We start from the raw sequence: 21,077 nt of genomic DNA, 5'->3' as shown, positions 1-21,077 counted from the left end.
CACCACACAATGCACAAGCCCTGCGATAGACTAGAGTCCTGTCCAGGGGGTGTACTCGAACATGAATCTGCCTCACGCTACAGACACAGGAGATAGGCTCCTACTCTTATGAGCCGTTCCGGCTCGCACAAGCCAAGGCCAGTGCAGGGCTACTTACTTACTTACTTATACAATGCACAGTGGCAGTTGACTGTGCCAGCATACTCCAGTTAAAATGTTTATGTCCTCCTGAACCCTGATCTTTTGTTTCTTGGCAACAACAGTGCCCTGGATGGTAGTCATTCCTGAGCAGAAGGTAATGACATCTCTGGCATGGTTTAAGATCATTTATTTTACCAGGCAGGTTGATGAATTCATATTTACAATGAAGGCCTGGAAATCGCTTGACAGCATATCGCCTGCAGCCTGGTCAGTGTCTCTTTGAATAGAATAGAATAGAATAAAGACGATAAATCACACTGTTAGGTTCATGGTTGTACTCTCTTGTCTGACAAATTATTGGTTCATAAATCACGGTCTAGGTGAAGGAAAGTGAGATTGAAACGCGCTTTCACCACGTTGATATTGCAAAGTAAAGGTTGTGTTGAATTGACTTGAGAGAAAGAAGGGACTCGGAGTCCTTACAGCTTTACAGGGTATGAACTGCGTAGAGTTGCTTCATTGGCTACTCAGGGTTCAGCGTCTGGAGCAGCAACATTTCATTAAAACAGTGCAATGGAAACACTTCACACAACAGCCAGACAGACAGAGAGAGACCTGGACTGGCCTGACCCTGGCTATCACCACGCTGCGCTAGCCTAGGCAGAATCACAGCCTTACAGCTGCCGACTTCAGACAAAGAGAGGCAGGCAAACCCAATCAGAGGAGACTGGCCACAAATTACCACCGCTGTCGGGAAACACACAGACACCTTGTGCTCTGGCAGGTCCCGGGGAGCCATGGCAACGCTAGAACCCAGTGGGTTTGTTGTTGTCGGCTGGTGAGCTCATCTATTATAAGCCATTACAAAAACACATGTTCTCAATTCATTACAAAGACATTAGTTTGTGTTATTTCTGCTGATTCTTTTAGGCTTCACATCTCTATACCCCTTTTACATTTTTATGAAATTGCACTTCCTCAGCCTTCTTCGCTTTTAAATACTCTTTGCTATTGGTTGTTGTTTGTTTGATTTCACCATATAGGTATTGTGTTGCTGCAAAATGAATTGCCTCATTGAGGAAATTAAAGTTTTCTGAACCTGAATTGGTTCATTATAATCCTTGAAAGAGGTTCTGCGGGAGTACAGCAGACTGAGTCTCAAAGGAAACACCCAGGTTCTCTCTCTGGAGATCATTTCCAACAGTTTTAACACCCTTAGATTTGTCTGTGTTGGGTTTGGCACTCATGGTAAAAACGTGGCTCCCCTGAGGGAGAGGTCACCACACCAATCTGTCCGTCCGAGTGTCCTCCTTTTCGCTGACACACACACACACACACACACACACACACACACACACACACACACACACACACACACACACACACACACACACACACACACACGCTGCAAGCCTTTGTAGAAGCTTCACAGGGCCGGCAGGTTTAGGTTGGCTTTCCTTGGTCGGCATGGTAACGGCGGGATGGGATGACGAGGAGCTACCAGCAGGGGAAATATCTACATCCTGGTGAGAAGATTCCACCCCGTCTGAAAAGGGCCTCGACCGTCTACGCTGAGACATTCATTATTCAACCAATACCCAGAATTCTCTTGTGTCAACGTGCACATACACAATGGGAGAATCTCAATTACATACTCCTCTCTCCTCGCCTCCTTCTCAAACCCCTTTTGGAGGAGAAGGTCAGATGGGAGGGACTTTTAGGTTTCTCATTCAATGGGCATTGAGAAGGAGGCGAGGAGATAGAAGACGCAAGGAGTATGCGATTGAGATTCCCTAAGAGAATATCCAACCATGAGAGCTCAGGTGAAATGACCGTTTTTTTTATTTTTTATGCTTGTTTTTCAGATGAGCACGCTTTGTCTGGCAATGAAAAGGAAAAGATAATGAAAATCATTATTTCTTCAGGGCTCACAAAGGATTAGGGTATTTTCTGTTCCTCATCCTGCTGAGGGTGTGAATCATTTCTTTAGAGCAGGATTAGAAATGTATTGCTCCTGAAAGACACCAGACAAAAGAGACAATTATAAAATGCTGTAGGTTGCATTAGTCATTTTCCCTCTCTTTGTGGTATGTGTGTGAGTGGGGGTGGGCATGTTCTGTGATGAGAAAATTAAAAGGCTGATGTGACACACCTCAAGTGGATAGGGCATGATGACAGAGTGCAGAAAAGTACAGAATGAAAAACCTGCGCAAGGTACAGTACCAGTCAAACGTTTGGACACACCTAATCATTCAAGGGTTTTTCGTCATTTTTACTATTTTCAACATTTTATAATAATATAAAAGACATCAAAACTATGAAATAACAATAACGAATGGAATCATGTAGTAGCCCCCCAAAAAAGTGTTAAACAAATCAAAATCAATTTTATATTTGAGATTCTTCAAAGTAGCCACCCTTTGCCTTGATGACATCTTCGCACCAATAAGAAGAAGAGACTTGCTTGGGCCAAGAAACATGAGCAATTGACATTAGACCGGTGGAAATCTGTCCTTTGGTCTGATGAGTCCAAATTTGCGATATTTGGTTCCAACCGCCGTGTCTTTGTGAGACACATAGTAAGTGAACGGATGATCTCTGCATGTGTGGTTCCCACCGTGAAGCATGGAGGAGGTGTGATGGTGCTTTGCTGGTGACACTGTCATTGATTTATTTAGAATTCAAGGCTCACTTACTCAGCATGGCTACCACAGCATTCTGCAGCGATGTGCCATCGCATCTGGTTTGTCCTTAGTGGGACTATCATCTGTTTTTCAACAGGACAATGACCCAACACACCTCCAGGCTGTGTAAGGGCTATTTAACCAAGAAGGAGAGTGATCGAGTTTTGCATCAGATGACCTGGCCTCCACAATCACCTGACCTCAACCCAATTGAGATGGTTTGGGATGAGTTGGACCGCAGAGTGAAGGAAAAGCAGCCAACAAGTGCTCAGCATATGTGGGAACTCCTCCAAGATCATTGGAAAGGTATTCCAGGTGAAGCTGGTTGAGAGAATGCCAAGAGTGTGCAAAGCTGTCATCAAGGCAAAGAGTGGCTTCTTTGAAGTATGCAAAATATAATATATATTTTGATTTGTTTAACACTTTTTTGGTTACTACATGATTACATATGTGTTATTTCATAGTGTTGATGTCTTAACTATTATTCTACAATGTAGAAAATAGTAAAAATAAAGAAACACCCTTGAATAAATAGGTGTGTCCAAACGTTTGACTGGTACTGTGCCTTTTTATTTATTTTGCTCCTTTGCACCCCAGTATTTCTACTTTGCACATTCATCCACTGCAAATCTACCATTCCAGTGTTTTACTTGCTATATTGTATTTACTTCGCCACCATGGCCTATTTATTGCCTTTACCTCCCTTATCTCACCACATTTGCTTACATTGTATATAGACTTATTTTTCTACTGTATTATTGACTATGTTTGTTTTACTCCATGTGTAACTCTGTGTTGTTGTATGTGTCGAACTGCTTTGCTTTATCTTGGCCAGGTCGCAGTTGTAAATGAGAACTTGTTCTCAACTTGCCTACCTGGTTAAATAAAGGTGAAATAAAATAAATAAATAAAATCTCTATTCACCGGATGGCCTATAGTATTATAGCTGATGAGGATAGATGGTAAGTTGCCTTAACATCAACATGAAAAGTGGAGGAAACAGAGCTGGGTGAACGAGGCTCAGGGCTTTGGGACTAGGCGCTCCTGTGTCAATATTTGCTGGCCCTGCAGTAACGACAGTCCTCGATCTGTCAACGCAGAAGGGGAGAATCTCAATTGCATACTCCTTGGCTCCTCTCTCCTCGCTTCCTTCTCAAAGCCCATTGGAGGAGAAGGTCAGAAGGGAACGGCCTCTGGATTTCTGATCCAATGGGTTTTGAGAAGGAGGTTAGGAGAGAGGACGCGAGGTGTATGCAATTGAGATTCTCCCAAGGACTCTCTCCTCTTTATCTCTCTCTCTGGAGAAAAGCCTGGTTGGTGGTGACAAACTAATTTCCCAACAGCCTCTGGTCCCCCAGCCAGCCAGCCAGCCAAGTTGAGTAGAATCATGGCTAGTCACACTCCCTCTGCTAAAGCTGTCATTGCCCCACTCTCTCTCTCTCTCTCTCGCTCACACACACACACACACACACACACACACACACACACACACACACACACACACACACACACACACACACACACACACACACACACACACACACACACACACACACACACACACACACACACACAGAGAGAAAGGCGTCGCTTCTGTTGTGTGCAAGTATTTTTTATGTGTATCTCTGCACAGCGACTTCAACAGACAAGATACCTAAACGTTTTTTTATTTGCTGCGGTAACCATGTGTTCTTCTCCACTCATTTCCTGTTAGGTGTCAGCCTTTACTCCTCTTGTGCCTCACTAGATTGACTAGTGAAAAGACTGACATGCAAGAGGACGTGGAGGGAGGAGAAGGAGGTGGGAAGAAGAGGGGGAGAGGAAACGTAGCATGTGTCTCTTGTTATCAGACGTGTGCCTGGGTTCCGCCCCTCAGGGATTTCTGTCTCAATTTAGGCTACTGCCAAAACCGGCAGGCGTTAACCAGTGAGATTGCATTAGACTGATAAACTCAGGCCTAATTAGAAAATAATGGGCTCATTAAGGAAATATACAAGCCATTACTGCAGTCATTCAAAGGTATAGGAAATCAGAGACTGAATCCTCGCACAAGGAGCTATATACAGAAGAGTAAACGTTCTGAAATAACAATCTGACATCAATATGACTCATATTTGAATAGCTGATCGGTCTTTTTATCTTTTCCTCACACCAAAGCGTCTTTGCCAAGTCTTTTTCTTTTTGTGTTCCTTTCTCATACAACACGTTGGACATTTTTGTCTTGTGAAATACAATGAGGAGTCAGGTTGGAGCCCCTGTGTCTTCCTAATGAAGCTCTGTTCCCATCAGGCTTCCCGCTTTCTTCTTTGATTTGAGGCTGTGCTTTTCTTTCCCTGGTTTTATTACACAGACACTACATCTAAAGCCTCGTAGGAAAAGACCCAGACTAGAGCATTATGGGTAGTAGGGGGTTCTGGCCCCATCCTGGGAGCTGTGAATAAAGGACAGCAGGCACTTACTTTAAATTGACACTTATTTGGGGGGGGGGATAATAGTTGTGAGTGATTGATTGCTTCCAAGGAGCCAGAATGAATTGGGTCTATTGTCTTTGGAACCCATTGGGGGATTCAGACAGCATGCTAGTGTGATGTTTATGTGTCCGATACATCCTCTTCCTGCCAGCATTGCAGCTCTATCGAGATTAATGCAGTGTACTTGCCGTGTCTCCCACTTCTGATAATGGAAAAGCAAATTCATTTTGGATCACAAGTGCCTCACTGCTCAGTCAATACTCAGGAGGGAGGGGAGATACACACATCATGTAATGAGTGTTTTGGTACGGGCTTACACTCTTTTAGGAAAAGAGTCCTACTCAGAAAAGCTCCACTTGAAATAAGTTATGTGTGTCTTAGCGCGTGTGTGTGTGTTGAGCTGAAAATCTGTATAATAACTTATCCTCCACCTCAATTTAAAAAGGTCCAATGCAGTCGTTTTAATCTTAATGTTAAATCATTTCTGTTTCACCTGTCCTTGTGATTGTCTCCACCCCCCTCCAGGTGTCGCCCATCTTCTCCATTATCCCCTGTGTATTTATACCTTTGTTCTCTGTTTGTCCGTTGCCAGTTCATCTTGTTTGTCAAGTCAACCACCGTTTTTCAGCTCCTGCTTTTCCCCAGTCTCTCTTTTTCTTGCCCCCCTGGTTTTGACCCTTACCTGTCCCGTCTTTGAGCCCACCTGCCCGACTACTGTGCCTGTCCTGAGCCTGCCTGCCATCCTGTATCTTTGCCCCTATACTCTGGATTCTCGACCCCTGCCTGCCTTGACTTGTCGTTGCCTGCCCGTTGCTAAAATAAACAGTGTTAATTCGATAGTCTGCATCTGGGTCTTACCTTGATCCCTGATACATTTCTCTGTAACAATTAATATTAAGTACCTTACTGTGATTATTTTCAATTAAAATGGTCAAAAAGAAACAAAAATGGCTTCTTAGCAAAGACTAATTTCTCAAGCAACAATTTTGCTAGGACTGTCTGGGAGTGGTCTGAGTCAGGAGGGGAAAAGCGAAAACTTGCTCTTATTGGAAAGTTTTGGGATTCTCTTTCTTATTGGTCGATTAACTAATTTATCACCTGATGATGTCACCAGCTAGGCCAAAACTCCCTCCTACCAAAACAGATTGAGATTTCAGGTTCTTTTCAAACAGCTCCTACACCTCATAGTGTGGAAATATATTTTAAAAAACACAGGGGTTCGCATTTTTGACTGCACTGGGCCTTTAAGCCTGAAAGTGCATATGGTAAAAGTCATGAAAATAAACATTGGGGATATGGGTTTTGCTGTTCCAATTTAATACTTGTGCAAAGTTTTATTTAGTTCCACTATACGCATATGGAAACACACACACACACACACACACACACACGTTAACACACGCACACACACACACACACACCTCCGTCCTCCTCGAGCATGACTGAGAGGGAAAAAACAAACCTCATTCCTTCCCCTCTGCAGTTCATTTCCATTAGAGGCATGCTTGATGCTTTCCCTGTGAAGGAGCACAGTGTGCGTGTGTGCGTGCGTGTGTGGGTGCGTGCGTGCGTGGGTGTGTGTGTGTGTGTGTGTGTGTGTGTGTGTGTGTGTGTGTGTGTGTGTGTGTGTGTGTGTGTGTGTGTGTGTGTGTGTGTGTGTGTGTGTGTGTGTGTGTGTGTGTGTGTGTGTGTGAGAGACTCATCTTCATATATACTGAGTGGAAAGCAGTTCAGCACAGTCAGAAAATACAGGCTTCATTGGCTCTGTTTAAACACGCTGATGAGGACCAAACATTATTGTTCAACTTTTATTGAGCTACTCTTTAAAACCCACTTAACGCATGTTAAAAGTAGTCGTAGTTATTGCATGAGCACCATCTAACACTGGCATGGTGTAGTGAGCAAAGTTAGTTTGCCAAACCTTCAGCTAGGGTTAGTTGACAAATGAGTTGACGTGGCAGTGTAAGAGGTTTCAGGATAGAACAAGGGCTAGTGTTGGGCCAGTAACCGAAAGGTCACTGGTTCAAATCTCGAGCTTACTAGGTGTTGAGCAAGGCACTCAACCCTAGTCACTCTGGATGAGACTGTCTGTTAAATGACTCAAAGGTCAAATGAATGATACCAACGTCAACAACTGCTGACGACCATGTAAGGGATAATCAACGAGGGGCTACGCGCTCTCTGGAAAATAATGCACGATGTGAAAGGTATGTGTCACAACGCACAGTGGAGTGGCGCCAACCTTCTGTAGAGTTGCATTATTTTCAGAGAACGCATGAAGCCCCGTGTCGGTTATCTCTCTTATACCACGGCTATAATTTACCACATTTGCAGCTAGAAATGTGTTATTTTGCCAATATAACTGTGTTCAACGTCAACTGAAGTAGCTAGCAAGTTTACTAGATAGCTGTTGTAGTTGCATCGGTAACTAAACAGACATGCTAGCTTAGCTAACCAAACCATCAGTCCTCCTAAATATTAGCTTGCTATTTTGAAAATCGAATATTGAACAATGCCAATAATGTTTTCAATTAGATTTTTGATTTCAAAGGCAGCCAAACATATGAATGTTTGACAACACTGTTGGTTATTGCCATGTATTACAGAGAAATAATGCACACTAGAAATGAGCCAATCAGAAACTAGTACTCAACAATGTTGCGGTATAATATATGATCATATTTAACATACATTCCAATTAAGCAGGAGGATTCGGATATATGTTTGGTTAGCTCCCACCCAGTGGTAAACTCCTGAGCCTGCCATTGGAGCGACTGACAGACGGCCCACCCGTTGAAATCCAGTCTGCTTACTTTGGCTAACACTGTCAAGTCAAGGCACAAAGCCGCCTCGGTGGATGGGACTAGAGGGAAGCGTGATTGACACTACAGTGGAGGGCATGTCAGACTAACACCCGAGGGACAAAGCATAGGTGAATGAAGCCTACAGAACTGACTTCCTGTGTGTGACAGGGAAGAGACTCATTGCACTAGGAAGGCTCTGTCTGGACATGTCACTTATAATAATACATTTAGAAGATGCTTTTATCTAAAGCGACTTACAGTCATGTGTGCATACATTTTATGTAAGTATGGCCCCAGCGGGAAACAAACCCATGACCCTTGGCATTGCAAGTGTCCCGCTATACTGACTGAGCCATACAGAATCACTTGTGTACTTAGGCAATAAGTGTCACATTTGTCGTCTGGAAAGGACCAAAACGCAGCGGGTTGTATACTCATCTTCTTTTAATAGGCGAAAGAAGGAAAACCAAACAAACACGTATACAAAAATAACAACAATGATGAACGACGAAGGCATAGACAGGCATAGACAGCTAAACAAGAAACAACCTCCCACAAATCACAAACACAAACTAATATATAGGACTCTCAATCAAAGGCAACTAGACAACCCCTGCCTTCAATTGAGAGTCCACACCCCAATTAACTACACATAGAAACAGACTAACTAGAAAGAACATAGAAATAGACTAACACATAGCAGTGACCAAAAAACCCGGAAATAATAAATCAAACACCCCACTACATAAACCATCACCCTGAAACACAAACATAATACCCTCTGCCACGTCCTGACCAAACTACAATAGCAAATAATCTTATTACTGGTCAGGACGTGACAGTACCCCCCCAAAGGTGCAGACCCCGGATGCACCTCATAAAAAATTAAATAAAAAAAAACAACAACAAAAGAAAATTCCCCCTCTACTAAAGGGAGGGAAGGGAGGGTGGCTGCCGTCAACGACGGCACCTGTGCTACACCCCCCCCTCCCCAACCCACCTATACCGGAGGTGGCTTTGGCTCCGGCCTACTGTCCTCCAGAATGCAGAACTTGATCAGTTTCGGGCCGTAGGCAGACTCCCCTCGTTCCGGATCATCGGCAGACCTCTTCCGTTCCATGCTGAAGGCAGACTCATTCGTTATACAGTTAATCATATTTAGTTCCAAATCGTCAGGCTTACTCAGTTCCGGGTTGCTGCTAGACTCCCTTGGTTCCGGGTCATCGGCAGACTCACCCGGTTCTGGGTCGCAGACAGACCCCTTTGGTTCCGGGTCGCAGGCAGACCCCCTCGGTTCCGGGTCGCAGGCAGTCTCCCTCGGTTCCGGACTAGACACTGTTGCCGGATACTCTGGACTGCACACTGGTGCCGGATACTCTGGACTGCACACTGGTGCCGGATACTCTGGACTGCACACTGGTGCTGGATACTCTGGACTGCACACTGGTGCCGGATACTCTGGACCGCACACTGTTGCCGGATACTCTGGACTGCACACTATTGCCGAACTCTTGAGGCTGGGCTGACGCACTGGAAGCCTGATGCGTGGTGCTGGTACTGGAGGTATCAGCCTGGGAACACGCACCTCAGGGCTAGTGCGGGGAGCGGGAACAGGCCGAGTCGGACTGGGCTGACGCACTGGAAGCCCGATGCGTGGTGCTGGTACTGGAGGTATCAGCCTGGGAACACGCACCTCAGGGCTAGTGCGGGGAGCGGGAACAGGCCGAGTCGGACTGGGTTGACGCACTGGACCGTAGAGGTGGTTTCAAGCGCAGAACTGGCATCGCTTTTACTGGCTGGATGCCCACTACCCCCTGGCAAATGCGGGGCGCTGGTATAGCGTGTACCGGCCTAAAAATACTTGGCCTCGCCACAGTACCCATTACCCCGAAGCACGAGACCTGTTCATTCACTGGTTGAATGGACAGATGATATAGTCCGGATACAAATCTGGTTGTTTTTGATCACGTTGCTACAGACGCAACCTGGTCTTCAATTCTTTCTGAATAGTTACTATGCAAAAGGACTGGTCCTCAGTTCTAAACAAAATCTGCTGTGCAGGCTGAATAACGTTCTTTTCACTTGCTAGATAGCTAACCCAGTTAGATAGCTAACCCAGTCTACATTTTCGTTTGCTTTAGCTTTTTTCTATTGTCATTTGGATATGCCTATGATCATGACGTTGATACAGTACGTGATTTTGACTGTCTCGTCTCATCTGGGCACCGTTCACTCTATGTATGGTACTACAGAGATCGAAGTAAAAACGTGACACATTGCTTCCGAGGTAGAACAGGCAAGGCTTATATTAACCCCGAGGTACCAAACTAAATGCTAGGCTTATATTAACCCCGCTGTACCAAACTAAATGCTAGGCTTATATTAACCCCCGTTGTACCAAACTAAATGCTAGGCTTATATTAACCCCCGTTGTACCAAACTAAATGCTAGGCTTATATTAACCCCGCTTTACCAAACTAAATGCTAGGCTTATATTAACCCCGCTGTACCAAACTAAATGCTAAGCTTATATTAACCCCGCTGTACCAAACTAAATGCTAGACTTATATTAACCCCGAAATACCAAACTAAATGCTAGGCTTATATTAACCCCGAGGTACCAAACTAAATGCTAGGCTTATATTAACCCCGCTGTACCAAACTAAATGCTAGGCTTATATTAACCCCCGAGGTACCAAACTAAATGCAAGGCTTATATTAACCCCGAGGTACCAAACTAAATGCTAGGCTTACATGAACCCCCGTTGTACCAAACTAAATGCTAGGCTTATATTAACGCCCACTGTACCAAACTAAATGCTAGGCTTATATTAACCCCGCTGTACCAAAGTAAATGCTAGGCTTATATTAACCCCGAGGTACCAAACTAAATGCTAGGCTTATATTAACCCCCATTGTACCAAACTAAATGCTAGGCTTATATTAACCACCACTGTACCAAACTAAATACCAGGCTGGAAACAAGGGGAAATAATGTGTGAGTTGAGATAAATACAAGAAATGATTGGGACAGTAACATGAACATGATATTCTGATGGAGACTCAGTGATCATTTTCAGAGGGAACTGTTAGCAGGCATAGATGTGTCTAATGGCCAAAATAGCACAGCTTGGAATGCTGCTCATCCAATCAGCATTCAGGGTCCAAACACTACCGGTTTTATAAATGATTGTTACACTGTATGACTGTTCCTTCTGGTCAGCATACCAGGTGCTGCTTATGACGATAGCTTCCACCAGAGCCATGTACAGTTGAAGTCGGAAGTTTACATAAACTTAGGTTGGAGTCATTAAAACTTGTTTTTCAACCACTCCACACATTTCTTGTTAACAAACTACAGTTTTGGCAAGTTGTTTAGGACATCTACTTTGCGCATGACACAAGTAATTTTTCCAACAGTTGTTTACAGACAGATTATTTCACAGTATCACAATTCCAGTGAGTCAGAAGTTTACATACACTAAGTTGACTATGCCTTTAAACAGTTTGGAAAATTCCAGAAAAGACCAGCCAACACCTCAGAAGATAATTGTAGACCTCCACATGTCTGGTTCATCCTTGGGAGCAAATTCCAAATGCCTGAAGGAACAGCGTTCATCTGTACAAACAATAGTACTGTCATAAGCTTCGTCTTCTGATGAGGAGAAATCAATATCGAACCAATACGCAGCGTGTTAAGTGTCCATACTTATATTTTTATTCAAACGTGAACACTAAACAAAACAAGAACGACAGTCCTGTAATGTACTACGACTATACAAAGAAACAACCACCCACAAACACAAGAGAAAATAAACCCATATAAATATGGCCTCCAATTAGAAGCAACGACAACCAGCTGCTTTTAAATGGCGGCCGTTCCCAAAACTAACATAGAAATAGAACAACTAGAAATACGAACATAGAAATACAAAACATAGAACAATACCCCCCAAAAAACGACAACACAAAACAAACACACCCCTGCCACGTCCTGACCAAACTACAATAACAAATAACCCCTTTTACTGGTCAGGACGTGACAAGTACGCAAGTATAAACACCATGGGACCACGCAGTCATCATCCTGCTCAGGAAGGAGACGTGTTCTGTCTCCTAGAGATGAACGTACTTCAGTGCGAAAATTGCAGATCAATCCCAGAACAACAGCAAAGGACCTTGTGAAGATGCTGGAGGAAACAGGTACAAAAGTATCTATATCCACAGTAAAACGAGTCCTATATCGACATAACCTGAAAGGCCACTGAGCAAGGAAGAAGCCACTGCTCCAAAATCACCATAAAAAAAGCCAGACTGTGCAACTGCACATGGGGACAAAGATCATACTTTTTGGAGAAATGTCCTCTGGTCTGATGAAACAAAAATAGAACTGTTTGTGACCATCGTTGTGTTTGGAGGAAAAAGGGAACGCTTGCAAGCCGAAGAACACCATCCCAACCGTGAAGTACGAGGGTGGCAGCATCATGTTGTGGGGGTGCTTTGCTGCAGGAGGGACTGGTGCACTTCACAAAATAGATGACCATGAGGAATTAAAATTATGTGGATATATTGAAGTAACATCTCAAGACATCAGTAGAAAGTTACAGCTTGGTCGCAAATGGGTCTTATAAATGAATAATGTCCCCAAGCATACTTCCAAAGTTGTGGCAAAATGGCTTAAGGACAACAAAGTCAAGGTATTGGAGTGGCCATCACAAAGCCCTGACCTCAATCCTATAGAAAATTCATGGGCAGAGCTGAAAAAGCATGTACGAGCAAGGAGGCCTACAAACCTGACTCAGTTACACCAGCTCGGTCAGGAGGAATGGGCCACAATTCAACCAACATATTGTGGGAAGCTTGTGGAAGGCTACCCGCAACGTTTGACCCAAGATAAACAATTTAAAGGTAATGCTACCAAATACTAATTGAGTGTATGTGAACTTCTGACCCCCTGGGAATGTGATGAAAGAAATAAAAGATGAAATAAATCATTCTACTATTATTCTGACATTTCACATTCTTAAAATAAAGTGGTGATCCTAACTGACCTAAGAGAGAGAATTTTTACTAGGATTAAATGTCAGGAATTGTGAAAAACTGAGTTTAAATGTATTTGGCTAAGGTGTACGTAAACTTCCGACTTCAACTGTATTTAGAGAGTTACTTGGGACATTGAGGTTTCTGCATTATGATGCATTTACACTACAAAATTATATGGCAGCCATGTTAGCACCCCCATTAACATTACACAGGGAATATTCAAACAATGCTATGTAACTGAATTTCTGGTATCAGAACCATTTTCAACATTCGAAAAGTTGGCCCAACTCTGTAAATATAGGTCTATGGCTTCAACTAACTGAATACCAGGCCTTCTGTGGCCCAAATTGCCTGGCTAGTCACTGTCATGTCACGTCCTGACCATAGAAAGCTTTTATTTTCTATGGTAGAGTAGGTCAGGGCGTGACAGGGTTTTTTTCTAGTTGTTATTTTCTATGTGGGGTTCTAATTTAGTTTTTCTATGTTTAGGTGATTGGTGTGATTCCCAATTAGAGGCAGCTGGTAATCGTTGTCTCTAATTGGGGATCATACTTAAGTAGCTTGTTTTTCACTGGGGGGTTATGGGATATTGCTTATGTATAGTTGTATTATAGTCACGGTTTGTCTATTCTTTATTTGTTTTGTATTTGCATTACGTTTCACATTATAATAAATTATGTGGAACGCTACTCACGCTGCGCCTTGGTCCGATAATTTTTATGACGAACGTGACATGTCATTATCATCATCATCATCATGATCATTATATTATCATCCACCCAACAAGAGCATTGTCACTGCCGTGAACTCAGTAGAAAATAGAATAGAACATTTTCATCATTATGGTCATCATCATTACAACAATCCTCATAATATTATCACCCACACAACAAGAACTTCATAACAGCTCTCAACTCAACGTCATCCTACAGTAGTCGTCATCATTAGGTTATCATTGATTATTGAACATTTGTGTATGTTAGATGATTCAACTCACAATTCTATGGCCTTGTTCCACATGATGACGTATCCAGACAGAACGAAGGACTCGATGTTGACGATGTGTGTATTGCCACGCTCTGTGCCCACGTACAGCCATTTACTCTGGAAGGGGAGGTGGCAAAAAGTGATCCTGAGGAGGAAAAATAAACAACAGTGTTAAAATACGATAACATTTGATACAATGTTTTGGATTTGGTAGGGATTATGTTGTGTTTTCAGTTAAAATTGTTAAAAAAAATTAAGAAAAATTGCTTCTTAGCAAAGAGCATTTTCTCAAGGAAAAATGTTGCTAGGACTGTCTGGGACTGGTCTGAGTGGGGTGGTGAAAACTGAAAACTAGCTGTTATTGACAAAGAGGTTTGGAACTCTCTTTTTTATTGGCCTATTAACTAATTGATGTCACCAGGCAGCCCAAAACTCCATCCCACCTAAACAAGCTCAAATTTCCGGCTCTTATATCCCTTTCATACTAAGATGTTTTTTCACCAACTTAACAATATCGTCAAACTTTTTTTGCCTTTTCTTCATATCTGAAAGGTATTGCCAGTATGAAAGCATACATGTTTATTTCCTCCAAACAACCTACCACGCGGTAAGCGGTACTGGAGCGCCAAGTCTAGGTCCAAGAGGCTTCTAAACAGCTTTTACCCCAAGCCATAAGACTCCTGAACATCTAATCAAATGGCTACCCAGACTATTTGCATTGCCCCCCCCCACCCTTTTTTTACACCTCTGCTACTCTCTGTTGTTATCATCTATGCATAGTCACTTTAATAACTCTACCTACATGTACATATTACATCAACTAACCAGTGCCCCCGCACATTGACTCTGCACCGGTACCCCCCCCCCCCCCCCCCCCCTGTATATAGTCTCGCTATTGTTATTTTACTGCTGCGCTTTAATTACTTGTTACTTTTATTTCTTATTCTTATCTGTATTTTTTTAAACTGCATTGTTGGTTAGGGGCTCGTAAGTAAGCATTTCACTGTAAGGTTGTATTCGGCGCATGTGACAAATAACATTTTATTTGATCATTTATGTAAAGTTATGCCTACGGCTTAGTATGAATCGTGCTGAGTCGGCATTGGCACGTACTACGCTATTAAACTCTTGCTGGTTGCTAGGTAGCGCAAGTTTTACTATCCTTCTGGCAGTTTTAAACTTAGCATAGCCCACCACTAAGCATGCACTCTTTCCACTCTAACCAATACTGGATGGATCCATAAATAATTACTGAGGGAATAAATAGCACAGAATGACAAAAATATTGGAATAAAGTAGGCTAACGCAATTGAAGGCATGTATCAAATCGTTAGTGAAATTCCCAAAGTCATTCAATCCATGCATAGTGTTGTCAACTAGATGATCATTTCAGCACAGTTTTGATTGGGACAGCGCCACCGTGCTGCTTTGAAACAAGCGTGAGGACTCGTCTTGATAAATCATTCAATGTCTGATTTCAGTTTTCACTGAATCTCGATTTGGATATTGGTGAAACTACAATTAGGCTGGGGAAATGTTAGCTAAGTTAAGGTGAGTGCTGCTCATGATCACCTTGTCTAGTTTATTAGAACATTTTGCCATGTTAGGTAGTAGCCTAGGCCTACTCCCGACCAAAAGGCTGACTTGTTTGATAATCAAGCAATGTGATTTTGTTTCACTGAATCTCTGTCTGTATAGGCTATTTGGTTAAATGGCTTCTGGCTGGGCAAATAAGTGGAAGTGGTATAGCTCATCTATTAGTTGGGTCATCTATCACTGATCAGAAACATTTAGTATGCAATAATGTAGCCTAAATCAAGAGTAGGCCTATTATTTTGCTCGATCGTGTATAGCCTATGCAACTCCAAAAGCCTGCAGAGGTTGTGAAATATGAACAGGAGACTCACATGCTTTTGAAAATAGGATTGCTATTATGATGAAGATAGGTCTCTACGCCTGCTCCCAAACAAAGTGGGTTGAGGGTAGGAAAGAGATGAAACATTGATCCAAAAAGGATGGCCTTTTTTTTGATATGGCAGTGGTTTCACGTACTTCCCCATGTTGCTGTGTGGGAAAAATATTATTTTATTCTGTTATATTCCATTATATTCTTACTATAAAATATATGTGTGTTGACTGTGATCGGGTAGGTGTGTCTTGTCTGTTTAATTAACAAAATAACTAACTATTGCTTTCAATTGGATGGCGCAGCCATGGCTGCACAGAACCGTAACATCGGTCTAATTAAACTCAAAATATGCCATTCTTTTCTTTTGATAATATATTTTATTAGTCGTATGTTTCTTAGGACCTGCTTAAACAAATTAAATATAGATTCATTTTTTATGGTGTTCATTCTCAATTGATTATTCAAATAGAGGCCCACCCATATCTGCACACCACTACTACTCGTCACCGGCATAACGGCACAGGAGCTATAAAAGGTGTATGCAGGCAAGAATGTGGTAAAAATTGGCCTGTTTGTAAGGGAGTCATGTAAACATTGGCCAAACACTTTTCCAGGCAAAAATACTGTAAATCCTGTGTGAAAGTAGTATATCACTAAAAGGACATTATCGTAATTTTCACACTTTCATAGTATTATTCTAACCTCATATTGTGAAAATATATACTGTATTAAACACAGAAAATCACGTTTTTGACTGCACTGGGACTTTAATTATTCCTCTTCCTCAACCTATTAGGCAGCAGTCTTCAATAAGTCACGCATCATTACCCTGAGACAAACAGAAGCTAATCACAAGTGGTCAGTATCATTGTGATAGAAAATGCCCTGCACCTTTTGTTCTCTCACTTGTTATCTCCTCTTTACTTCCTTCCCTCTCTCCCCCAACTCACCCCTCTTTATCTCTCTGAACTATTGAGCCCAGGGCTCAAAAACACAGACAAAACCAGTAGAAAGCAATTATCATGGCAAGTGCTATCCCAGCTGCAAGCTCCATTTTTCTCTCTCTCTCACACTGCCTTGTGTATTTGCTTATTGTTCCATTACATTGCAGTAATACGACGCATCTGATTATATGCATTACCGGCTCCATTTCGACGTGTCATTTTCTCACTTGAAAGTATGAAATAAGGGCTCTAAAGTGCGACCAACTTGGTCGCATATGCAACAAAATATTCTGATGTGCGACCTGTTTTATTTTGGGAGCACCAGTACAACTAAAATAAAATGTAAAAAAATTATAAATGAGTAATGATATTTTCCCTCAACACTTCTCAAACAAGTCAGGCTGACACCTGCAGATGCTTGCTTCCAGTTCCTGGGCCACACACACTAAGCCCCACCCCCTGTCACTCAAGCAGACAGCACACAGTTCCTCCATGCTGTTTATTCTCTCAGCATGCTGTCAATTCATGCACTCAACATATTATTGCAAAACAAGAACGATGCGGCTTTCCACATTGCTTCTAAATATGAATCCACGAGTTTTCTCTATTATACTATTAGTTTGTGTATCTTGTTCTCCGCGAAACACAAGTTAGTTTAAGGAAGCTGGCATGTGCCTAAAATAATGCTAATCACTAATGCTAATTGCTTATTAGCTAGCTGGCTAGCTAAATTCCATTTAGCTAAATGCACTAGCTAGGGCAAAGCAAACGTTAGTGCTAACACTGGTTGCTACTACTGGTGGTTTGATTTGATTTGATGTAGGTCCCCATAAGGGAAACTCATGTATTATAATATATTCCCAGGGGCGGCAGGTAGCCTGGCGGGTAGGAGCATCGGGCCAGAAATCAAAAGGTTGCTGGATCGAATCCCTGAGCTGACAAAGTTAAAATCTGTCGTTCCGCTCCTGAGCAAGGCAGATAACCCCACTGTTCTCCGGGCTCTGATGACGTGGATGTCGATTAAGGCAGCCCCCTGCACCTCTCTGATTCAGAGGGGTTGGGTTGAACGCGGAAGACACATTTCAGTTGATTGCATTCAGTTGTACAGCTGACTCTGTGAAGCGTTTATTTGGGCTGCAATCTGAGGTGCAGTTAATTCTAATTAACTTATCCTCTGCAGCAGAGGTAACTCTGGGTCTTCCTTTCCTGTGGCGGTCCTCATGAGAGCCAGTTTCATCATAGCTCTTGATGGTTTTTGCAATTGCACTTGAAGAAACTTTCAAAGTTCTTGAAATGTTCCGTATTGACTGACCTTCATGTCTTAAGGTAATGATGGACTGTCATTTCTCTTTGCTTATTTGAGCTGTTCTTGCCATAATATGGACCCTACCAAATAGGGCTATCATCTGTATACCACACCAACCTTGTCACAACACAACTGATTGGCTCAAACACATTAAGAAGGAAATAAATTCCACAAATTAACTTTTAACAAGGCACACTTGTTGATCGAAATGCATTCCAGGTGACTATCTCATGAAACTGGTTGAGAGAATGCCAAGAGCGTTCAAAGCTGTCATCAAGGAAAAGGGTGGCTACTTTGAAGAATCTCAAATATACAATATATTTTGATTTGTTTAACACTTTTTTGCTTACTACATGATTCCATATGTGTTATTTCATGGTTTTGATGTCTATTATTATTCTATAATGTAGAAAATAGTACAAATAAAGAAAAACCCTTGAATGAGTAGGTGTGTCCAAACTTTTGACTGGTATTATATGTCAATATATTAGGCTTCGGTATGGGTCAGCATGGTGTTTGTGCAACGGGATGTTCTGAATTAGATAGCCGGTTCTAAAATATTTGTCTAAATGCAACTCTATTCAAATGTGATTAGGTTCCCCGGGGAAACACTGACCAACACTTTGCTTCCTACCTTGTCATAACTCCTACCTGGATTTTTAATTAATTGTCATGTCAAACAACATCAAACTTATAATTAGAATAATCATTCTATTTCTATGATTCCAACAGTTGACCCAAGTGTTTTAATCTACAGTATATCGCAATAGTTGCTTTAAAAATCTTAATGATATTTTTTGCCCTATTAACTACCTGGTAGCTTTACCAGTATATGCAAACATTTGATGGCACAGCAATAAGTACGTAGGATTCATATAGGCCCAACGTAGGCTATATCTCAATAATAATAATTAAAAAAAACATGTTTCTGGTGCTCCTAAATGTTGTGTGGTGCTCCTAAGTTAGGAGCACAAGTGCTACCAATGATTTTGTTTTATTTAGAGCCCTGTGTACAAGCATACTTCACTCACACATAAGGTTGTGCATAATACACTACGTCAGCTGTGTAATTATTAGTCAATCAATAAACCATTGATAAAGAGTCATGCTTGGTGTTTATGTAACATGTAATATATTCAGAGGTAGGCTTCTATGTAGCGTTGCTGTCTTGCAATAAAGTCGACAAGGTGAAACGTCTGTCAATTTGCCCTTGAGCAAAGGAACTTTACCCTAATTGCTCCTGTAAGTCACTCTGGATAACAGCGTCTGTTAAATTACTAAAATGTACAAATGTAAAAAATATTCAGGGGTAGTCTGCTATGTGGCGGTGGGGTCATGTAATATATTCAGAAGTAGGCTTCTATGTGGTGGTGGGGTGTTCATACAGTCATTCAGTCTGCATTAGCATCCATCATGTTTATAAGCACCATAACTAGGGAATACAGATCAACACACTAATTCTCTCCTGTCTATGCTGATTACCTCTCCAGGATAGAGAATGAGCGGGCCCCGTTCCTCGCCACCCTACTTCCACTTACCCGGGAGACGCAGGATTATTAGATAGGAGACAAATGAGATGGAAGACAATTCAAAAAGGATTTTGACCTCTTGGGTGTGCTGGGGGAGGGGAATGGTAAATCAGGAGAGGCAGGAGAGGGCGTCTGTGTTTGAGAGAATGGGGGAAGATTATATTTGACTTCACGCTTTCCCCAGCTTTGCTGCAAGTAGCGTTTCAGCCGCATAATCTTCATCAGACATCTTTTTTTTAAACATTTTGGAGTGCCGTCATTTCCCAATGTTCTTGAACTTGGGATTTCATTTGAAGTCATTGTCATATATGGCAGAGCACCCAGCTAATAAAGCAAGATAGCACACCTGTTACCCACTCCACAGGCAGGAGAGGAACTGTGTGAGAGAACAGGGGGACGATTATATTTGACTTCACACTTTCCGAGCTTTGCTGCCAGAAGTCTATCAGAAGCATAATCTAGAGAGGAAAGTTGAGTGAGGTTGCATGTCACAATGACATGTGTAGATAGTCTGTCAGTTCTTATAGCTGGCAAGGATAATTATTGACATCTGATTCCCAGCAGTATATGGAGAAAAACTCAGATAATGGACATTTACAAAATAAACTACTTAAATTAGGAGTTCCTCAAGGTTCAACTGTTGCCCCTTTTATATTTCTCCTGATCGTTACACGAAAGGACATTTCTTTCTAAAATGAACCCCAAGAGCCCTAATCAAAGTGAAGTTAAGTACTCCAACTGGTATAACTCACTGAGCCTTGCAACTATAAGAAAAACTATGCTGAAATCAAAGCCCTTGGCTGAGGAGAAACATGACTCAGTCCCCACTCAGGCAATCAGCTGTTAGGAGGCGGCCATTTCAGACAACCCCATTAGACTCACGATGGTGCCCAGACGACCTCTTTCATTTACACACCATTTACATAATTTAAATGTCACTGGAAATCAAGAACTTTAGGAGCGGAGATACAGAAACAAGGGAGGGTGAGAAAATAAAAAGGTTGGCGCGGGTCTCGGAGGGTGACTGTGTAATGGAGAGAAAGTCAAAGGCTTTGTTTGACTCAGATAGCTTGACGAGGCGCCGTCACCACGGCTCATAATTATCAATCAATCAGGAGGAGGCGTGGGTTGAACTGACCGCCAGCTGGCTGGGCAGCCAAGGAGCTTCTGAGGGAACAAATATAAGTAATGAAGTAAATAGATGGAGGGAGGGAGAGAATTAATTGAAGATGTTGTTTCTCTAACCATCTCGGCCACAT

The 21,077-nt window shown here is 42.3% G+C and overlaps 1 protein-coding gene across 4 annotated transcripts in view; it reads right to left on the bottom strand.

Annotated features, from left to right (window-relative positions):
- The window catches only part of stxbp5l (syntaxin binding protein 5L), a 234,287-nt gene that overhangs the window by 77,466 nt on the left and 135,744 nt on the right, over positions 1-21,077 (bottom strand). For all 4 annotated transcript variants that reach the window (XM_045704491.2, XM_014164005.3, XM_082967014.1 and 1 more), the window contains exon 5: positions 14,141-14,275. In XM_045704491.2, coding sequence (XP_045560447.1) covers positions 14,141-14,275 — 135 coding nt within the window. The remainder of the gene's footprint in view (positions 1-14,140; positions 14,276-21,077) is intronic.

This window comes from Salmo salar, chromosome 21 (assembly GCF_965601325.2).
Source record: "Salmo salar chromosome 21, fSalSal1, whole genome shotgun sequence".
NCBI lineage: Eukaryota > Metazoa > Chordata > Actinopteri > Salmoniformes > Salmonidae > Salmo > Salmo salar.
This window is presented reverse-complemented; position numbering and strand designations above follow the sequence as displayed.